This window comes from Dermacentor variabilis, chromosome 10 (genome assembly GCF_050947875.1).
Source record: "Dermacentor variabilis isolate Ectoservices chromosome 10, ASM5094787v1, whole genome shotgun sequence".
NCBI classification, from domain to species: domain Eukaryota; kingdom Metazoa; phylum Arthropoda; class Arachnida; order Ixodida; family Ixodidae; genus Dermacentor; species Dermacentor variabilis.
The window spans coordinates 388820-409032 of record NC_134577.1 but is presented as its reverse complement, the minus strand read 5'-3'; the positions used below and the strand labels follow the sequence as shown (position 1 = coordinate 409032).

The following is a 20213-nucleotide window of genomic DNA, read 5'->3' as shown; positions in this document are numbered from 1 at the left end:
TTTCCCTATGTGTGAGGTTTGTTCTTTCCAGAAAAAGGTCGAGTGCGGAAACAGAATTCAATGCAAGTTTTCAGAAGTCGCTCTCTTTGCTGCAAATCACAAACGTTGAGATGGCCCTACTATGCATCACTGGAAGGCAGATACAAAGAAGCAACGTACCTTCTGCTACTACCGAAAAACACCACTGGAGGAATGTGTATTTGTCTTTTCTGGCAGACTTCGAAAATAGATTAAGAGACCGTTTCAATGCCGATAGAAAGGTTGTGGTTGGGCTTAACATGCTGCTGCCAAAATTCTTATCAGCTAGGCTTTCTGCTGTTGCTGACACAGTGAAGCTTTATCTTGGCAACATTCCTTCAGCTGATGCCATCGAAGCAGAGTTGATGCTGTGGATGAGAAAATGCTGCCAAATCGAAGAAAAGGATCACCCAGCTTGCGCTTTGCAGGCCTTGGGGACGTGTAACTACAACTTTTTTCCTAATGTCTACAGCATGCTCTCTATCCTGGCAGCTTTGCAGGCCTTTGGGGACGTGTAACAATTTTTTTCCTAATGTCTACAGCATGCTTTCTATCCTGGCAACATTACCTGTGTCTACGTCAACCCCAGAACGGACTTTCTTGACACTGAAAAGGGTGAAGAGCTATCTCTGGAATCATATAAACCAAGACAGATCGACTGGGCTAGCACTGCTCAGTGTCCATCAAGAAATTCAAGTGACCCTGGAACAGGTTCTCACAGACTTTTGCAAGTTGCCGAGAAGGAAGAACTTTCTCATTTAGTCTGCTCTCAATATTTCAAGAGTCCATTACAAGCTAGCCCCGACTAGCCCAAGCTGCAAACCTTCTATGCTCTCTGCAACTGAGACGAATTTTCTCAGCAAGCAGAATGTGTGAATGGTAACAAAAGTTTTTAGTGTAGGGCTTACTTGTTTGTTTGCTTCTAAGCATTCATACCTTTCTTGTATCGTGGTTACGTGGTTGTGATGGGTTAAAATCGTCACGTTGCAAAGCGTGTGATGTGAGAAAGATGGAGGAGACGGTGCATGATTAGTGTTGTAGCTTCGACGGGGCGGCCGGACGAAAGGGTTACGGCATGAGGCCTAAACGGCCGGGGCACGCAGCGCCCCAAGAAAGAGCCGGACTGCTTCATTTGGGGACCAGACAAAGAATGAATGTTTATTTCTGAGGAGGCAACTTACAGGAGGCAGCTCACAGTGTTTGATGCTGAGTGGTGCCCTGATGTAAAGCCCCAAAACCAAAACCAGAAGTTACGTATACCGAATCACCTCTCCCTTGAAAGGAAAAATGCTCTACTCGCTCTCCTCGCAACAAAAGTAAGTCACGAGTCAAAGAACACATGTTAGCACTGTAACACACATGATTAGTGATGACATCTGTACGCAATAGAAAATGATATCTCTGGCTTCCCCATTTAAAAAAAAACGCACATGAACACTGAATATGAGTTATTGCACTCCAGTTCTGCAGTTCCAGTACCCGTCTTGGGAGGATGATGAGATGCAGCCTTGCACACACAGATAACACATAGAAAATTCACAAAGTACAGAAGTATACAGTAACAAACATCTGTGTGCCCCCTGGGACAGCACAGATGGGTGGATCATTCGCCCTGAGCCTGACTCGAGACAGTCTTTGTGGCTGTCGTGGATTGGGCATTGTGCGTAAAAGCACTTTACACTCCATAGTCCGCCCCCCCCCCCCCTCTAAGAATGCTAACGACTTTTAATGTTACAAACTTTTTGGCATGAAAGACAAATTAGTATGGCGGCTACTACCGTAGTGAAAATGTGCATACATGTTTATGCTGCAAGAAACGTAACATACAAGACGTATGGTATCCCTTCTGCGGGGATGCTAAGAAATGAAGAAAAGTGTTCCTATAACTAGGATCCACTGATAGATCTGTAGTATAGCAGTAAGTACAGCGTGCGTATAGCACCGTTTATGCTGCCAGAAATCCCCCCATTTGAAGGATACCACATATGTCCTATTCACCTAACGAACATGACAGGAAATACTTTTCGCGTTAAGAGCCGAATTCGCATGGGAGGGTTGAAACCTCTGTGGACAGTAACCCAAGGCAACAAGCTACTTGGAAACATAATCCTTAAACTGTTCCGGAGGTTGTCTATGGCGTGTAGACCTACGGAGGACTGGTTCAGGTTGTAGAGGAGGAACAGCAGAAGTGTTACTCGTACTGGGGCTAGAAGGTGTGTCAGAGACCTGAGTGCCTTCAGGGGCAGTGTCTTGGGGAAGACTGTCGCACGGACGTTCAGGAGACTGTTCTGCACGGGGTGAACCCGGAGGTGGCGGTGGTGAGAAAGGTGGTTGCAAAGAAGGGGTTGCAGCAGAAAAATGAGTACCAGTAGGAACTGGAAGAAAAGGTGGAAAACCATCGTCAAAGGATGTTCCGTCAATGAAGTGACTCCTTTCGTTTGTTTCCCCCTGACGTACCGAGTACTTCACCAGTTTAGACGCGTTCCAACGCTTGCCATTTTCAAGCTGGAAAGTACTTCGACCTACTTTGCGGTAAATCTTGAACGGACCGGAGTATTTAGGACCAGATTTCCGTGAAGTACGTACCCTAACCAGATCGCTTGGCTGAATCTGAGGACATTTAGTTGCGCGACGATGATCCGCATACTTTTTAGTATTTTCCTGTTTTTCACGTACTCTACTCTGCACTTCCTGGCGCAATTTTGGAGAAGCAAATTCAGGATGAATTGGAGGCATGTTTGCAACGTCCAGCCGAGTTCGTGGTTGTCGACTATGGAGCAGCATAGCTGGAGACACACCGGTAGTCGTATGTGGAGTAAACCTGTAAATTGCCAAGTATTCTAAGACCGCAAGTCTGAGGTCTTGCTGTTCCAAAATAGCAATCTGTATGAATTCTTTAAGGACACAGTTAAATCTTTCTACCTGGCCATTGGCCTGTGGGTAGTAAAGAGAGGACAAGAAATGCTTAATGCCTCTTTCCTTCAGGAAGTTTTCGAACTGTGCAGAAACAAACTGTGGTCCATTATCAGACACTATAGCATCAGGAAATCCTTCCATACTGAATATGGACATGAGACTGTGCATGATGGCTTCCGATGTGACGGAAGGCATAAAAGCAACTTCGGGCCACTTGGAATGATAGTCAACCATGACCAAAGCAAAACGAGCATATTGTGGAGCACGATCAAGAGGGCCTATTATGTCTATGGCTAACTTTTCCCATGGTCTTAATGGCCATTCGACAGGTTGTAATGGCGCAAAAGATGGTTTGGCAGATTTATCTGCTTGTTGGCACACAAAGCAGTTTCCCACGAGTTCCTCAACTTGTCTATCCATGTGAGGCCACCAGTAGATGCCTCTCAATCTGAGCTTGGTTTTCGTGATGCCTAAGTGACCTTCATGAGCAATAGACAGGAGTGTCTGACGCTAGGAAGCAGGAGGAACGATACGTTCACCTCGGAGAAGTAGATTATTCATGTAGGACAATTCGGATTGTACAGCAGCATATGCCTGTAAATCTGGCGGAAGGTCCGCCGCAGTTCTCCATCCTCTTACTGCTTGGCACACTGGATCTGCCTGTGTGGCTGCTTGGAATTCCTCCTTTGTAATACAAGGTGAAACTAAAGACACTATTTCCTCATCTAGTGCTGGTTCACATTCGGGAGGGACAGGTAGGCGTGACAATGCGTCTGCAATGACATTTTGGTCACCTTTACAGTACTGAATGGAGATATTGTAATACAGCAATCTTGCATTCCACCTTGAAATTCTTAACGGTCGCTGTCCAGGACCCTTTGAAGATAGCAATGCGACTAGAGCTTGGTGATCAGTTCGTAGAGTGAACTGTCGACCCCACAAGTAAACATGCAAATGTTCACATGCAAACAAACATGCCAATGCTTCCCGTTCACCTACGGAGTACCGTCGTTCTGCGGAAGATAACGTACGAGAAGCAAAAGCTACTGTAAAGAGCTCATTTCTGCATTTTTGCTGTAGGAGAGCTCCTATGCCAACGTCAGAAGCATCAACCGTCACAACAATAGGCAGATGCGGTTGAAACATGCGTACCACTGGGCGTGATGCAAGTACGTCTTTAATAGCCTGAAAGCTGCATTCAGTATCCCGATCCCAGACAAAGGCTTGTCCTTGCCTTAGGAGTTTCCTTAGCGGTTCCACTACGTCGGCATACTGCGGGATAAATTTAGCATAATATCCCGTGAGGCCCAGAAATGAATGTAGAGCCTTTTTGTCCTTAGGCTGTGGTGCCTCCACGATTGCCTGAATTTTACTATCCATCGGCGAAATGCCGTTTGCGGAAATTTTATGTCCTAGGAAAGTTAATTCTGGGACACTGAATACGCACTTGTGGTTAAGCTGCATGCCTGCATTACTTATCCTAGATAGGACTGTTTGCAAATTTCTGTCGTGGTCACGTTGAGTGTGACCCCATACAAGCACATCATCAAGGTAGCGCAAGGAGCCTGGACAGTCTTTCAGAACAGATGACATAATCTGCTGGAAAGCGGATGGCGCAGATGCCAAACCGAAACACACACGCTTGAAGCGGAAAAGACCGTCATGAGTTATAAAAGTAGTAAGCTCACGGCTTTTCTCGGATAATAAAACCTGATGATAAGCGGACTGCAAGACCAACTTACTAAAGACAGTAGCACCAGCGAGTCGATGCAACGGTTCGTCAGCTCTCAGTAGTGGAAAGGCGTCAGTGATGATAGCCTTGTTGGGGTCTCGAAGATTGACGCAAAGTCGAATGGAATTGTCCTTCTTTCGAACGACGACGAGCGGAGAAATCCACTCGGACGCAGTGACTCGTTCGATGACATCAGCTGATTCCAGGCGTTGCAGCTCGGCGGAGACTTGCTCCCGGAGAACCAGAGGTAGCGGACGCAGTTTCGCTGAGACTGGTTGCACTGAAGGTCGGAGACGAATGTCGTGGACGAAGTCTTTTACAAGTCCCAATTGCCCTGAGAACAGACGGGCAAACTCTGTTGGAGCGTTGTGCGGAAGAGACGGAGGCTGAACGCTTGGGTCAGCTGGAAGTCCTGATACTTGACATGTGAGCGAAGACCCTTGAATGTCAATGCCCAAAGCTTGAATGGCATCTAAGCCCAGAAGAGAAATGCTTTGGTTTGTGACGTGAAATGTCACTACCGCAGTGTTGTTGCAATACTTGATGAGCACTGAGAAACGTCCTGAATGCAGAATTTCTTGCTGCGAATAATTCTTGAGTCGAAGACTCGAAGGAGATAATGGAAAAACCTTGAAATGTTCTTCGTATAGGGAGCTGTTCATCAGCGACACTGTAGCTCCTGTGTCCACGAGCAACTTGAGTGTAGTATTCGCAATGAGGACTTCGGCGCGAATTGTTGCCGGACGGAAATTCGGTGCTTGGATTGTAAGCACAAACGGGACTGTAGAGGCTGATTCTGTATCAGCGGTAACGGAAACAAGCTGCGTTCGAGCAAGAGGCTGTCGCTGCGTTCGGTTCCTCGAACGGCAAACCGAAGCGTAATGTCCCACTTTTCCGCACGCATGGCAGGTAACATGCTTTGCCGGACAGGCTGGATCAGATGCGATGTGGTGAGGTGAGCCACATCGGTAGCAATGGGGTGCGAATTCTCGACTGGTTTCGCAGAGTTCGGGCCGGGCGTCACGTTGGCCGGGCGCTCGAGGATGCGACTGTCTGCCACGCCGTTGATCGCCATCTTGAAGGCGCCGGGTCGAGGGAGAAGGGGGGTGGGGACCGCCATCTTGCGCGCCCGGGCGAGGAAGGAGATGGCTGGCGACGCCAGCTTGTCGTTGCGTCGAGACGCGCTGAATAGACGAGCTGCTGAAGACTTGAAGCTCCTTGTCAACTTGCTCCACGCTTCGTCCGATTTCCTCGGCTTTCTTGAGCATGAGGGACGATCCTTCGTATAGTAGCCATTCTCGTACTCTTTTTGATGCGACGCCTTGGAGGATTTGGTCACGAAGAGACTCGTGGTGCCAAGTGCCGAACGCACAAGCAGCCTTTGTAGCGCGGTGACGAAGTCCTGGAAGGTTTCCCCAGGTAGTTGCTTCCTGCCCCGGAAGATAATGCGGTGCACCAGGGGATTGGAGCTTTCTTCGTAGTGCTGGTCAAAGATGCGAAGAATGTCTTCGAACGTAGCAGCCATCTGGTCCGTTTGCGACGCGAGGTCATAGTAGAGACGCTGCCCCTCAAAGCCTAAATTACTCAGTAAAATTTGGCTTTCTTCCTCTCGTCTTGTAATGCTTCGCATCTGGTCGCCTGAAGAAACGTGCAAATAGAACGTTTCCATGTGAGCCACGGTACCGAAGGAGTACCGGGTAATGCAAGGAAAGGCGGCATGGGCGGTGCGAACGCCATGCTGGGCACGGAGAACAAAGGCGGGAGAGTTGCAGTGGACGACGTCGAAGTGGACGTAGCGTCTTGCATGCCGGAAGCAGGGGAGCAGCAGAAGTAGAAAGGCAAGGGGACGTAAAAAGTAAAGTGAGCGGTTTACCTCGTCGCCAGTTTGTTGTAGCTTCGACGGGGCGGCCGGATGAAAGGGTTACGGCATGAGGCCTAAACGGCCGGGGCGCGCAGCGCCGCAAGAAAGAGCCGGACTTGCTTCAGTCGGGGACCAGACAAAGAATGAATGTTTATTTCTGATGAGGCAACTTACAGGAGGCAACTTGCAGCGTTTGGCACTGAGTGGCGCCCTGATGTAAAGACCCAAAACCGAAACCAGAAGTTACGGATACCACAATTAGCAAACACACGACAATTATATTTGACGGCACATAATCACAAAGAATACCTTCAACTAGAACCACGCATGTCAGGCTGTTCGTAAACAGGACAAAAAAAAGAGAAATGTAGTCTCACGAGGTTGCGATTGAAGTCAGGAGCGTGGTGAGATTCCACGAGTCTTCGAGGTGGAACACTCGCTGGTAGGATCATCACCTGCGTGGAAGAGCAGACGCAGCAGCATGGGGTCGGAAAAAGTGGACGCGTCCCACAGCTCCGTAGACGGCAACAGTCCACTCCGAAGTCTCGAGCAAGAAGACGGCCCAAGGCGCTCGTTTCGATGACGGACGCCCGGTCACCTAAACCTCGCGCATAGAAGCAGGTTCCAAGATGTCAGCAGGCCGACCTGAGGCCTCGTGCAAGGCGACGACCCGAGGCACTCCTCGTCTCGATGACGGACGCTCGCTCTCTCGAACCTCGCGCATAGATGCGGGTTCGAGCCTGCAGTAGGCCATTCCGAGGTCTCATGCCGTGCAACAACCCGAGGCGTTCCCTGTCCCGAAGACGGACGCCCGGTCGAGTGAACCTCACCGGTAGATGTGGGTTCCGTAGGCCCGGTGGCCCTAGTCGTGCCGGCGTTCCAACGATCTTCGTGGCGCGAGCCCCTTCTCATTTGCTGCACGAGCCTCCCTTGTCTTCCTTTTCCCCTTGTTGAGGACGGCCGCAATGGCATCTGCTCTCGCCCTCGGTAGTTTGTGCGTACTTCTTCACAATTGTGTTATTATGTCAGGAGCCATTGGTAAACAGAGATTGGTATCTCGTCAAAAACAAGCAGAGACTTGCGAAACACTTATCATATGCACAAGTAATGGGTCTGCACGCCCAGCAAGATGCAAGTAAAATGTAATTAGATCTACCATCACCACTTGTGATAATTGCATGCATTCACCTACATAGAAATTGCAACTAGCTTTTGGAATTGCAGCGAAAAACACATTTTGCTGACTGTGGAAAACTATTTTGCCCACAGCTTGCAGTATGTAGGCATGGTGCACAGTAACGGCAGAGCAAAGGCCATTTGCACAAGTAATGTGTCTGCACACCCAACAGGATGCAAATAAAATGTAATTAGATCTACCATCGCCATTTGTGATAAGTGCATGCATTCACCTACATAGCAATTGCAACTAGCTTTTGGAACTGCAGCGAAAAACACATTTCACTGACTGTGGAAAACTATTTTGCCCACAGCTTGCAGTATGTAGGCATGGTGCACAGTAACGGCAGAGCAAAGGCCATTTGCACAAGTAATGTGTCTGCACACCCAACAGGATGCAAATAAAATGTAATTAGATCTACCATCGCCATTTGTGATAAGTGCATGCATTCACCTACATAGCAATTGCAACTAGCTTTTGGAACTGCAGCGAAAAACACATTTCACTGACTGTGGAAAACTATTTTGCCCACAGCTTGCAGTATATAGGCACGGGGCACAGTAACGGCAGAGCAAAGGCTGTTAGTTTTTGTTCATGAAACACAGGCTGGTGGTGGGCCCCGGCTTTGGTGGTATTATAGTTCAAACTTTTATTTCTTGCTTTAACCAGAATTTATGTTAAAACACCAATATTTATTTACTTATTTAAGTATAGTTCATTTAAAAGTACCCTCTAATTATTATATGTAAGTGACGTGCTTAATTCACGCTCAAAAATAAGCCATTACAAATCTGTCAAAATGGTAGCCATTCTACCCCCCCCCCCCCTCCAGAAAGGAATCCTGCGTACGGCCCTGCATACATTAAGAAACTGATTTAACCTTCTATAGCATGCGTTTCCATGAATGATATTTCCTTTGCTCCTACCCGATGCAGCTATGCACACAATTAGAGAGCCAAAAAGCACTTGTGCATTACTCCCACGGGAAACAGCAGCGGCAATTGTTAACTTCGGCGGCTAGTTTTTCCCCGTTGTGTTCGACATGACGTGGCAGGCTGCTCCAAAAAGCATGGGATCAAGCAGCCATGCTTTATCTATCAATTCTAAAAATACCATGCACTTTGTTTTTTGACACTTTTATTTGCTGTACATAGGGTGTGGTAACTTAGACATCATTTTGAAAAATGTTGGTCACCCACACTTACCCAAAGCATGTTGCTGCGGTGGAGTGCATTCCAAGCAATAACACATTTAACTGCACTGGAAGATATTTTGCACAACATGTAACCAATCGGAGTTTGGCTCATATACGCAGATGGAATGCTGGGTCGCTGTCTACCCCTACCAAGCACGGCGGCCTGATGAGCTGTCTGTGGCGGCTGGTGAGCGATTCCGTGTTTGGCCTCAGCAACAGCTGCAGCCAGGCTGGCTGCTGGGTTGCAGCCTGCGCACAGGGGCTCAAGGGTACCTGCCCGCTGCATATGCACGCCCCACAGGGGGGCTGGATGACAGTGGATATTCCGAGCAAGGTAGAGCTCACTCATTTGCCTTTTAATGTTATTAGCATTCTTTGGGAAATTCACCCAGTTTACAATATGTTGGTTCGCTAGGTAGTCACTGGGTAAACTCGGGTCACTGAGTAGTCCATGGTCAAATGAGTAAAGCACCGGACTGCTGAGCTGAGGGAAAAAGGTTCAAAAGCAACCGTCAGACCAACTTGTGTCATTGGGTGTGTAAACCTGGAAATGTGGTGCCCTTCAATGAAGCTCTTTGATGCCAACTTGCGTCACTGAATATGGGCCACTGGGTACATGCTACTCTTCAATGAACCTCTTTGACACCAACTTGGGTCGCAGGGTATTTGCCACTCTTCATCAAACCTCTTTGATGCCAACCTGTGTCACTGGGTATGTGCATCATCTCATAATCATTATATAGAACATACCATGAACATTTACCTGCCAACCATAGCTGGATTGCTAATAGTATCGATGCACTACCATTGGATGGACCTCCACACTCACATTTGTGTATTAATTAACCATTTCATGGGCAATGGAAGCATACCGCTCACCTGCTGTACATGTGTAGCAAGGTTGTGGGAAGAATTATTGCCACCACACGAATGTATCATGATCTTGCAGAAAATTTGTTTAGTTTAAAACAAATAAAGTGGGGCTCTCTGTTGACGCAAAAGCATCTCATCTACAGCATTTCCTGCACTTCGAAACAATCTCAATAATTCTGTCTGCTTGATCGTTTTGCACAACTTGCAGCTTTAAAAGGTGTCCAAAAGCTTTCAAACAGTTTTCTTAGCAACAACAAAAAAAAATAAGTCATTTGTTCTGAATTTTCTCAGTCTGCTTTGCTCTGATTATGTGCAACACTGCAGCATAGAAGCACAGAAGTGGACATGGTACATTTGCCAGGGCTGTTCTGTGGCACTTTTAAGAGAAGAACTTCAGAATAACTTCAGTTTGGCCTAGTTGGTGTTTACTGCATATCATATTGACCGCAAATAAAGACGGGGACAGCGGGAGAGAACACAAAAACGACAGGGGCGGTCCCCTGCTTTAGGTAATATTATGGATCGTTGTCACGAAATCACATAATAATCCTATACATGGATGGGTAATCCGTAGCCTGTCTACACATATACAGTTTAATTGCAATATAACAAAGTCGGTAAAATTGGCAATTTACTTTATTATTTTGAAACGTTACAATGAAATTTGACCTTTCATGCAAATAAGTAGTTTCCGACAAATTTTTCTTACACAGAAGCCACTGCAAAATTTTCCAAATTATCGGGCGATCAGAAAAAGCAAGCTTGAGTGAGAATAAAAATTTATTTTGTTGGATTTCGGAGTCGGCGACAAAAGATGTGATTTCTTGCTGTGTCGACGAGATCTTCACATAGGCTACACAAAGCATAGCCAGCCACATTCTTGCGTCCATCCCCCCCCCCCCCCCCCCCGTCGCAGCTGATAGTGTAGCCCGCAGTGGGACGATGCTGTCATGAAAAGCGCTGGCAGTGAGGGCTTCATCTGCCTCTCGCTTCAACGCCTATGCGAAATTCTAGATTATGCAACCTCCAGTACTGAAGGCGTGGGAAGACAGCGCAAATGGTTCCATCCATGCCATTTCAGCATGCCTGCCCTTTGCACATGTGGCAGATTACCACTAAAACAGGGTGCATGGGCTCTATATCCTGTCAGCTGCACTGACAGCCATGCCTAGCGACGGCTTAAAAAGGAGATGTGCGCCAACCTGCGCCCCACTAGAGTTACTGTAAAGGCTCCCTTTATGGAGCTTAAGAAACATTAATTCGACCTTCTGCATTTGCAGAATTTGCATGCATTGTCTAGGTACTATTACTTTGCAGTGATTTTTCGAATATGTGTCACAATGAACGTGGCACATGGCGCTGCAGCTTTGCTGTCTAACGTTCTTTCAATCTTTCAATTTTTTTCTTTTAATTATCTCGCAACCTCGGATCTGCGCTCTCGCTTGTCGATTCGCTAGCAGCTGTTGTAGTCATTTTCTGTTCTCTTTAGGTCTACCTGCTTTAACGTTTGCTATGCTTCCTGCTGTTCGATGCTGTGTTTTTCATTTAAAGGATTCACCACTGTTTGTAATGGCGCCGGCTCCGCTGTGGTCATCCTCGCCCATGACACTGAAACGGGGAAAGCGCGGCAAGGTTCTAAAGGTTGTTTCACATGCTGCAACTGTAACGACGAAAATTGGTCCAGTCGCACGCATCGCAATGCTATTTAGAGGGCCTATTTCACATGATTGCGATTTCAACGTGACTGGTGCGACGCCAAGGGTTGCTTACTGCCAGGTTTTGTGGCACACATTGCATAATTCTTTTAATGTAATGAACAAAACTTGTGCATTACAATATTGTTGACCGGTCTTTATTGGGAGCAAATAATATGTGTGTTTTGTAATTTAAAAACGTCTTGAAGTTTAAATTTGCTTTGGAGTGCGCAGTGGTGGTTTCTGTGGGTCAGTGCAAAGAGGCAGAGCGTACGTAAACAGTTGTTCGCAGCTAGACTGTTCAGCACTGTGTGTTGTCTCATGTGCCTTCTATATATGTCCATGTCATTCTGCCTGCCCTACAACAAATTACAAGGTGACCTGTTAACAAGCCCATATAGCTACCCTCGCCACATATGCAGTATTCGAAATCAGCTGCAGCGAAGGCGTCGTGTCAGCCCAAAGACATCCTCACGCTACCCATCCTCAGCGTCAACTTCTGGAGAAATGATGTGTGTAAATTGCTTGTGATTGTGCATTGTGTTTCTAGTTCAGGTGCTCCTGAGGTTGTGTTTCTGAAGGGAGTGGTAGTCGTCTTTGCAGCTCATGTGCTAGCTGGTATAGTATCTTGCGACTAGGTTCTGAGCTCTTGAGGCAAAGAATTTATGCCATAGGCTGCACCTCTACTCTGTCTAGGTGCTTGTTTGTTTGCTCTTTCTCGTAGAGGTCTTCAAGCTTGGTAAAGTTGAAAAGACCTGTCGGTACCCATATGCCTGTGTTCGTTCAGGTGTCTTTTTTTTTTGTGCTGCTTGTAATTCATACCGTACAATACCTTGGACACAAGTACAGCACCTGCCATTTTCGATAGTAATATCTGCTCATCAACCCCCCATGATTTTGACATTATTCTCTTCACCAGGTGTACAATTTGTGTCCAGGTGTGGCATAATTGTTTCACCCACGTGCTGGCTCTGCCGTCTTGGTCTTACACTAGCTGCGGACTCGGAGATGTTGACTTGTGGGTATATTTGTCCGGCTATGTAAAGCACAACATACAATTTAGCGGAGTTCTTGATTCTAGTCTTATTTCTGGCATTGATGTAAGCTAACTTATTAGAAAGCTTGATGCCAAACAGGCTAAGAAAGTCTGCAATGTTGTCGAGAGCTTGTTGAATCATTCTTGATTTCTGTATAAGATAGCTTTTCCATAGACTGTAGTACTCCATCGATTGTAATATGTCTCGTAGTATGTCTTTATTGTTTGCATGGGTGGGCCAAATGTACTTCCAACTCTCACCTGAAATTTTCTGTCAAAAAGATACGGTTGAACTTGAGTGCCCTACCATGAATTTTCTTGCTCATCATTCTTTCTATTAGAGTAGCATGCGGTACTCCATTAAAAGCCTCTTCACTCTCTTCATTCTTTTGTAAGCAGTATTACACAATGACCTCTAATAAAGTTTCTGCTGGTTACCCCACACTCATATCGACCAGAAGAGACTACTTTTGAAAAAGGTTTCTTTCTGCTGTACGCATGATGCAGTATGAGCATTCTTGTCTTTTGACATTTATACATCTGTAGAACCAGCTACTTGATAGAGTACTTACTATGCCTGATCATGCTTATTTGTGCAGTGTTGTTGAACAATACATATTGACGCTATTAATGTTTTCCACATTTGAAGTATCGGAAAGATGCTTGTTTTACAATTGGGCCCTTTGCTTTCGGTTGTTCTTAGTATTGCTCGTTAGATTTTGCATATGCATGCCCCCCTTACACAATGACCTTTGGGTTAAATAAAGGGTGATGGATGAACTAAATCTATGTGCAAGGGCTTTTTTTTTTACCTGTGACTCGTATCGAAAGGAAACTGCCACAGCTGGCAATTCAACCTCTCACCTTATGTTAGCAGAATACCATAACCACAGTGGCAGCTTAATAAATTGAAAAACAATTTCATTGTTGAGAGATGTGTGTTTCTTTTTTTTTGCCTGTATGTAGTAAAAATTGCAATAAATGTGTGTCATTGCAAAAAAGCTTTTTGTGGCCCTTTATTGAATAAACTGCATAATCTGTAAAGTTAAAATGCAGAATTGTCTTTTAGAATCCCAGGGTAAAATGTTTTTGCAAGTAGCATAGTACTTTATTACTAATAAAGGTAGTAATGACAGATGATATTGTTAATGAGCTTACACACTAGTAAATGCGATCACAAACTTATTATAAACTGTTATTAGAAGCATGTTTGCACGTTTGCATGTTTGCACTTGATAAGCTGTGGATGTGCATGAACCATTTATACTTAAAGGATGCAATTATTCACAGGAAGAGATACAACTGGCTGACTTCACTGCACAGTTTTTATTTGCTTTTGTTTCACCTAAATAAGAACAGGCTGTTTGCCTGCTATTCGCATTGTTGCAAGAGAATTGCGCAACATTGCAGGAGGGTGCATTGTCACTGTGCCACTATAGCAAGTCAATAATGTTACGTAAGTGGTTAATTACCATTACGGCAAAGGTTAATGCAGGTGCCATAAGGATACAAAGTTTGCAACATATTCAAGGTTTATTGGTTTCTGTGCAGGAAAAAAAAATTTATCCATCACAGAAGAGATACAATTTAACCTGCATGAAATATTTGAAAACAAATTGATGATGCTCTTTATTCAAGCCATGGAGTTAAATATGTTATCGTAGAAAATTCATTACAATAGCCTCCATGTTAGGCATGTCAAATTTAATGAGCAAGTGACGTAAGATGACCTTTCAAGATGTATCGGTAAATTTACTCATGAAAAAACAAACAGGAAAAGAACACAACGGTCGCACGTGCACTGCAACGTTGAAACTTCAGGTACTTTGCAATCTTGTCATTTGCCCTTGCTGAGGTTGCAATTATTATTATAAACTACTCCATACGCATAATTTTTGTGTGCTACTCAACGAAAGAAAATTGTGACGACCCCAAAAGGCCATGTCGTCTCATAGGGACCCTACATCTCGTAGTATTAGCAACTCGCAAAGGTGTGTGGCGCAAGGGAGTGCTACATCTGTGGTTTCCGGTGCAGCAATGGCTTGAACAAAAAGAAGAGTTGTTGCATCCAGGGGCCATTGCCGCTTCATCTTGACACAGAGGCCATGGTCAGTGAGAAAGTTGGTACTGATGGTGTAATTGACATCAGCAAACATGAAGAGGCACCAGAACGTTCTTCAGAGGCCCAGATTCAGCGTGAGAGACCATTTTATAGTTTGCAAGTTCAGGATGGGAGCACATATACAATCTGCTCTTCTAGCTGGCAGGATGCTGACCTGAACAGCTGTCACTGAGTAATTGCTGGTCGGTGACCTTGTCCGTGACGTAGAAGAGACAACATAGAGCAGGGCTGTGACTGCCCGTCCCGTGGCTGTTAGCAGTCGGCTAGATTATTTCCTGACCAGGCGCAAGGAGGAAGGCAACGACGTGCCTCAGTGACAATGATACGGGCAGATGGCTGTTGAATGTCTGTCTTGGTAGTGCTGGCACTTGCTAGATGAGCTTTGGTGAGGTGACTGTAGAAAACAGATTGATAGTAACGCTGCGAGACGACAAAAGAAGTGGTCGCCTTGAGCACGCTCTTAATTTTTTCCTTGTTCTTGTTCCAAATAAACCAGAAGCGTATTGGTTCTGTGGTCTTTGTGGTCCTTTTGAAACATAGTGCCGTGACCAGGACACCTAGAGACAGACGCGACGCCTTCAATGCCCTTTGCCTCAGCGAGTTCAAGGATGGGACAGCGGTGTCTGGCTCAACACTGAACCATTACGGGGAGGACCATGACCGATGATCATTGGGAACCCAGCCACAGAGGCAAAAAATATTCCAACATGATTTTAAACATGAACAGAGAAGTTCTGTCGAAGAAGTGCAAGACGCTTAAAGCAAACGTGACCATGTTTACCAGTGAAATTGATAAGAAGATAGCCAACGACGCTTCTAAACCAGATGAAGAGTTGGTCACAGACATTAAACAAGGTGAACTCCCAGGTAAAATTGCTCATCGAACTGGAAGATGTGGAAACAGAATTTGAAAGCTTCTTGCACTATGAAATGAAGATTGTCGCTGCAACAGTGAAGTTAGAAGAACAAATCCGAGAGTTGAGCCAAGCGACACAACAAACAGCAGGAGTAGTGACACGCCAAGTGAGCACAGTGCAAGGTACTAACCACGTCTCGTAAATGCAAGGGTTAGGTAAGTTGCCATGGCTATAGATGATTAAATTTGATGAGAAAAGAACAGCTTGGCCGAGGTTTTGGCATCAATTTGAGGCTTTGGTGCACAATATAATGAACGTGCCAAAGAGTCAGAAATTTAATTACCTTTTGGCATCACTCAATGTAGAGGCAGCATCTCAATTAGAAGGCTTACACTTATCCTAGAAGAATTACGAGCAGCCAGTCACCCTTCTGAAAGAAATGTTCGGCCGACAAGATAACTTAAGAGAGGCCTACCTTAAGGAATTCGCAAATGTGGAAGCAGTGAAGACTTCCAAAGATAAAGATGGCTTGAAGAAACTATTCCAAAAGTTGCAAGTAAACGCAAGAGTGTTGCAGTCATTGGGGGTTGCAATGGACAGTTACTCCACAGTCATAGTGTCTGTCATGGAAACTGCACTAGTGGAGGACATGAGGATAGAAATGAAGGTGAAAGAAATGGAGAAAGGCACAGGCGACAGATCAGCAATGTTGGACTTGGAATTGCCATCAGTAGAGAGCATGCATAGCCTCAAACAAATTATGGAGTTTTTGAACCTCCATATACGCATAGAGAAGAGGCACATGAGAAATATGATGCCAACCAGTCACCACGTAGTAAGAGACGACCAAGGACGTCCTCGCTTCAAACTACCGGGCTGAAAAAGTGCATTTTCTGCCATATTACTGGGCACTACACTAAAGGTTGCAGAAGAAACATAACGTTGGAGCAGAAGAAGCAGCTTTGCAGTGGGAGCGAAGATGTTTCAGATGCACAAGACCTTACCACACAGTGAACATATGCCACATCGTGTGTTGCAAGGCACGCAAAGGAAGGCACGCAACATCCATGTGTCGACCATGTACACGTGGGCCATCAACTCAACAGCCAAGCAGTGGTTGCGGACACCAACATACGAGTGCTCAAGTTGAGCAGTTAGATGTTAAAAAGTCCTGCAACATGCATGCAACAGCAGTCTTGAGAGCGCAAGTGCATACTGCTGCAGACAGCTTTTTCATGAATGGAAGGAAAAGATATCGGGTGCTACGCACGGATTACGCTGGACAATGGGAGCCAGAGGACATTCAGCCTTAACAGATTATCGAGAAATCTAGGCTACAAAGTGAAAAGATCTGAAAAAAATCGCTGTGAGGTCGTTTGGAGGAGGAGAGTCTGAACTCGACATGAAAGTCGAAGTCAAAATCAAGAAGGACCCTACATCGGAACACATCACTATTGAGGCGCATGAGATAGAACAACTATCCTGCGACGTTCTACCATCGCCACCAATCGTAATACAAGAAAGTGTGAAATCTCTAAGTCTTTCTTTGACTAATGACACTACAAAGGCGGGCAATAACAACTCAGCTTTCGAGACATCAATAATAATTGGAGCCAATTATTACTGGACACTAGTTGCTGGCTGCATTTGCAAGATTCAACCAAAACTAATAATAATAGACACAACCTTCAGATGGACAGTTCAAGGGCCTGTGAATATTCGTTCTGCGTTACTGAAATCTTTGATGGTTATGGTTCTCAAGGTCACTGCCAAATCTAACACGACTGTCAATGAACTGCAGAAGTTCTGGGATTTGGAAAGCACTGGAATCTTGGAGGAACCAACGACAAAGCCAAATAATGACCATGTGCTACAATACATCAGGGAAACCATGGCGTTTAAGGCAGGAAGATGTCAGGTGCAGCTGCCATGGAAGGATGACTTAACACTGAATGACAACAAGCAATTTTCAGAGGAGAGGCTTATGCAGGTGACTAAGAAATTGTGCAAGGAACGTGATGACCTGCAGGACAAGGCTATCCGTGAGTATTTTGAGAGAGAAGTAGCAGAAAATGTAGAAGAAACTGCAGGATCAGATATACAGAACAAATTTGTCTATTGTATGCTGCACCAGGCAGTGATCAATATAGAAAGAGCCATGACAAAGATCCACATAGTTCTTGATGCATAGTCAAGCTATAACTTGGGAATATCTGTCAGTGACAACTTGGAAAATAGACCCAACCTGAACCCTGACATCACAAATTTGCTGATGAACTCTTGACAGCACGCAATTGCGATGTTGGCAGACCTGGAAAAAACATTTCTGCAGATAGCGATACACGAACATGACTGAGATGCACTGCGCTTTCTGTGGTGAGAAGAAATACCCAGTGAAGCCACGCCACGCTCGGAAATAAATACATGGTGAACGACGAAGGTAACCTTCAGCACAATACTAAGTAGCTTTCTTCCCGCAGCCACAATTCATGAGCAGTTGGATCATTTCAAATAATCCATAGTTGTTGCACAACTCGGGAAAGGAATTTATTTTAACGGCGTTTTTCTAGGAGCAGACGAATATTCGCAAGCTGCTGAGCTGTACAAAGACGCAAGAGCTATTTTTCATAAAGCAGGGATGAATTTGATAAAATGGACTTTGAATGTTGCCAACCTACAAAATCTATTTGATGAAGAAGGGGAAGATTTCGATAGAAGAGTCAGAAAAGAGGGACAAATCAAGGTTTTGGGACTGAAATGAAACTTCGTCGAAGATGTGCTGAATTTTCCAGACACTACGTGGTGAGAGTACATTGAGATGAGAAAATTTTCAATACGGCAGGTCCTGCAAGCTACAGTGAGGCTATACGAACTTTTAGGCTTTGCGACACCATCTTCAGTTAGAGCCAAGTTATTGGTACAAAAGATTTGAATAGAAAAACTAAGGTGGGATGACCCACTACTAAGGCAGCGCCGATCAGCATGGAAAAAGTGCGCAGAAGAGCTTTAGCATCTCTATAATTTCACTGTAAACGGATGCTATGACTACAACAGGCAAGCTCAAATGAAAGCATCAACAATACATGTTTTTTCAGATGCAAGTCCAATGGCGTACTGAGTAGCAGCATACATAGTAAAAGAATAGTCATGCGGAGGCAGAGGATTCAATTTACTCATAGCGAAAGGTAGAGTTGCTCCAATCAGAAAAATTACGCTGGCAAGACTCGAGTTACCTGCCATGGTTGGTTAGTGGCTGTGGTGTTGGGCTGCTAAGCACGAGGCCGCAGGATGAAATCTTTGCCCCTGAGCGTCTACAGAAGCTATGCAACCAGGTTAACACAGAGAATAACTAAAGGCACGCATGTTCTACTCAACACTGCAAACAATTTGTAACCTGTACTCATAACGTTGTCTGTGCCATTCCACTTTCATGCGGAAGAACGTATGTTGGTCAAACCGGCAGATGCATCAATGAGAGATTAAAGGAGCTTCTATATAACATCACTAGGGTAACCTCGGGTCATTTGCGTATTCACTGCCGAGATTGTTCCTGCAAGCCCGTGTTTAAAAGCACTTCTATTCTGTTTAGGGCTCATAGCAGGATGACGAGGGAGATTGTGGAGGCCTACGAGATTGCAAAATTAGAGGAAAAGTGCATAAGCAAGCCTTCGGTATCGCTATCTGAAAAGGAGATATGATTCCTCGGTTTTTCTTTGTGACCACTGCAGTACGTTTCCCCCATGCCTTGCACACGTGTACGGTTTATCGAAATTCACCACTGAATGTTCTTTTTTGCTGTTACGTTTGTTTCCGCTCATGTGGTATATATTTATTGATGCGTGCAAAAATAAAATCTATAGTTGAAAATGAAGCGCTGTGTCTGTGTATCTGTTTCTTTCTATGTCCTCGTACAGTCGCGCTTATACACTCTACCATGGATTAAATCCCAGCCACGGTGGCTGCATTTTGATGACGGTGAAATGCGAAGACACCTGTCTAATTTGATTTAGGGGCACGCTAAAAAACCCCAGAGGCTCCAAATTTCCGGAGTCTCCCACTGCAGTTTGCCTCATAATTTGATTGTGGTTTTCGCACGTAAAACTCCATAATTTTTTTAGGACTAGAGTTATTGGCTGGAACAGTATCCATCAGGTTTGCTTGTACCATAACTGATAATTTCATCAGGAAAGTAAGTACCGTGAAATTCTGCACTGACTCTGAAACTGTGCTCTGTTGGATCAGGTCAACCAACACGAAATAACTTTCTTCATAATCACACAGAAGAAATCAAGAGAAAGTCCAACGAGAGTCAATGGTGTTATGTTAAAAGTGAAGAAAATCCTGCAGGTTTGATGACCAGGGGAATTGAGACGCATATGCTGAGCAGTGACTTATAGTGAAAGAGACCCACATGAAGAGAGAGCGAAAAACTATGGAGGTTCTAGAGACTCACAGGAGTATCGACCATCGCGGGTTCAAGCTTAGCAAGCCACAGGGCTGTGTCAGCCCTTGCCTAGCGCGTCGCTGCACGCATGCTTGGGCTGCAAAGAGGCTATCGGGCGCAATGCATGCAGGAACATAGTATTGCCTTCATTTGGCAGAAACTGTTTATTTTCTCTGGTGGCACCCAACACTGCAAAAACGCCCACTCCTGGTGCTTGCGGGAACTAAAGGGCTTCTGTGCCAAGGACAAAAATACAGACCTATAGCACGTTGCTATACAGACACCTAT

At 45.3% G+C, this 20213-nt stretch overlaps 1 protein-coding gene across 5 annotated transcripts in view; it reads left to right on the top strand.

Moving 5' to 3' along the window:
* Pi3K21B (phosphatidylinositol 3-kinase regulatory subunit alpha) overlaps positions 1-20213 on the top strand; it is a 223147-nt gene that overhangs the window by 37493 nt on the left and 165441 nt on the right. For all 5 annotated transcript variants that reach the window (XM_075671265.1, XM_075671263.1, XM_075671262.1 and 2 more), the window contains one exon: positions 9020-9233. In XM_075671265.1, coding sequence (XP_075527380.1) covers positions 9020-9233 — 214 coding nt within the window. The remainder of the gene's footprint in view (positions 1-9019; positions 9234-20213) is intronic.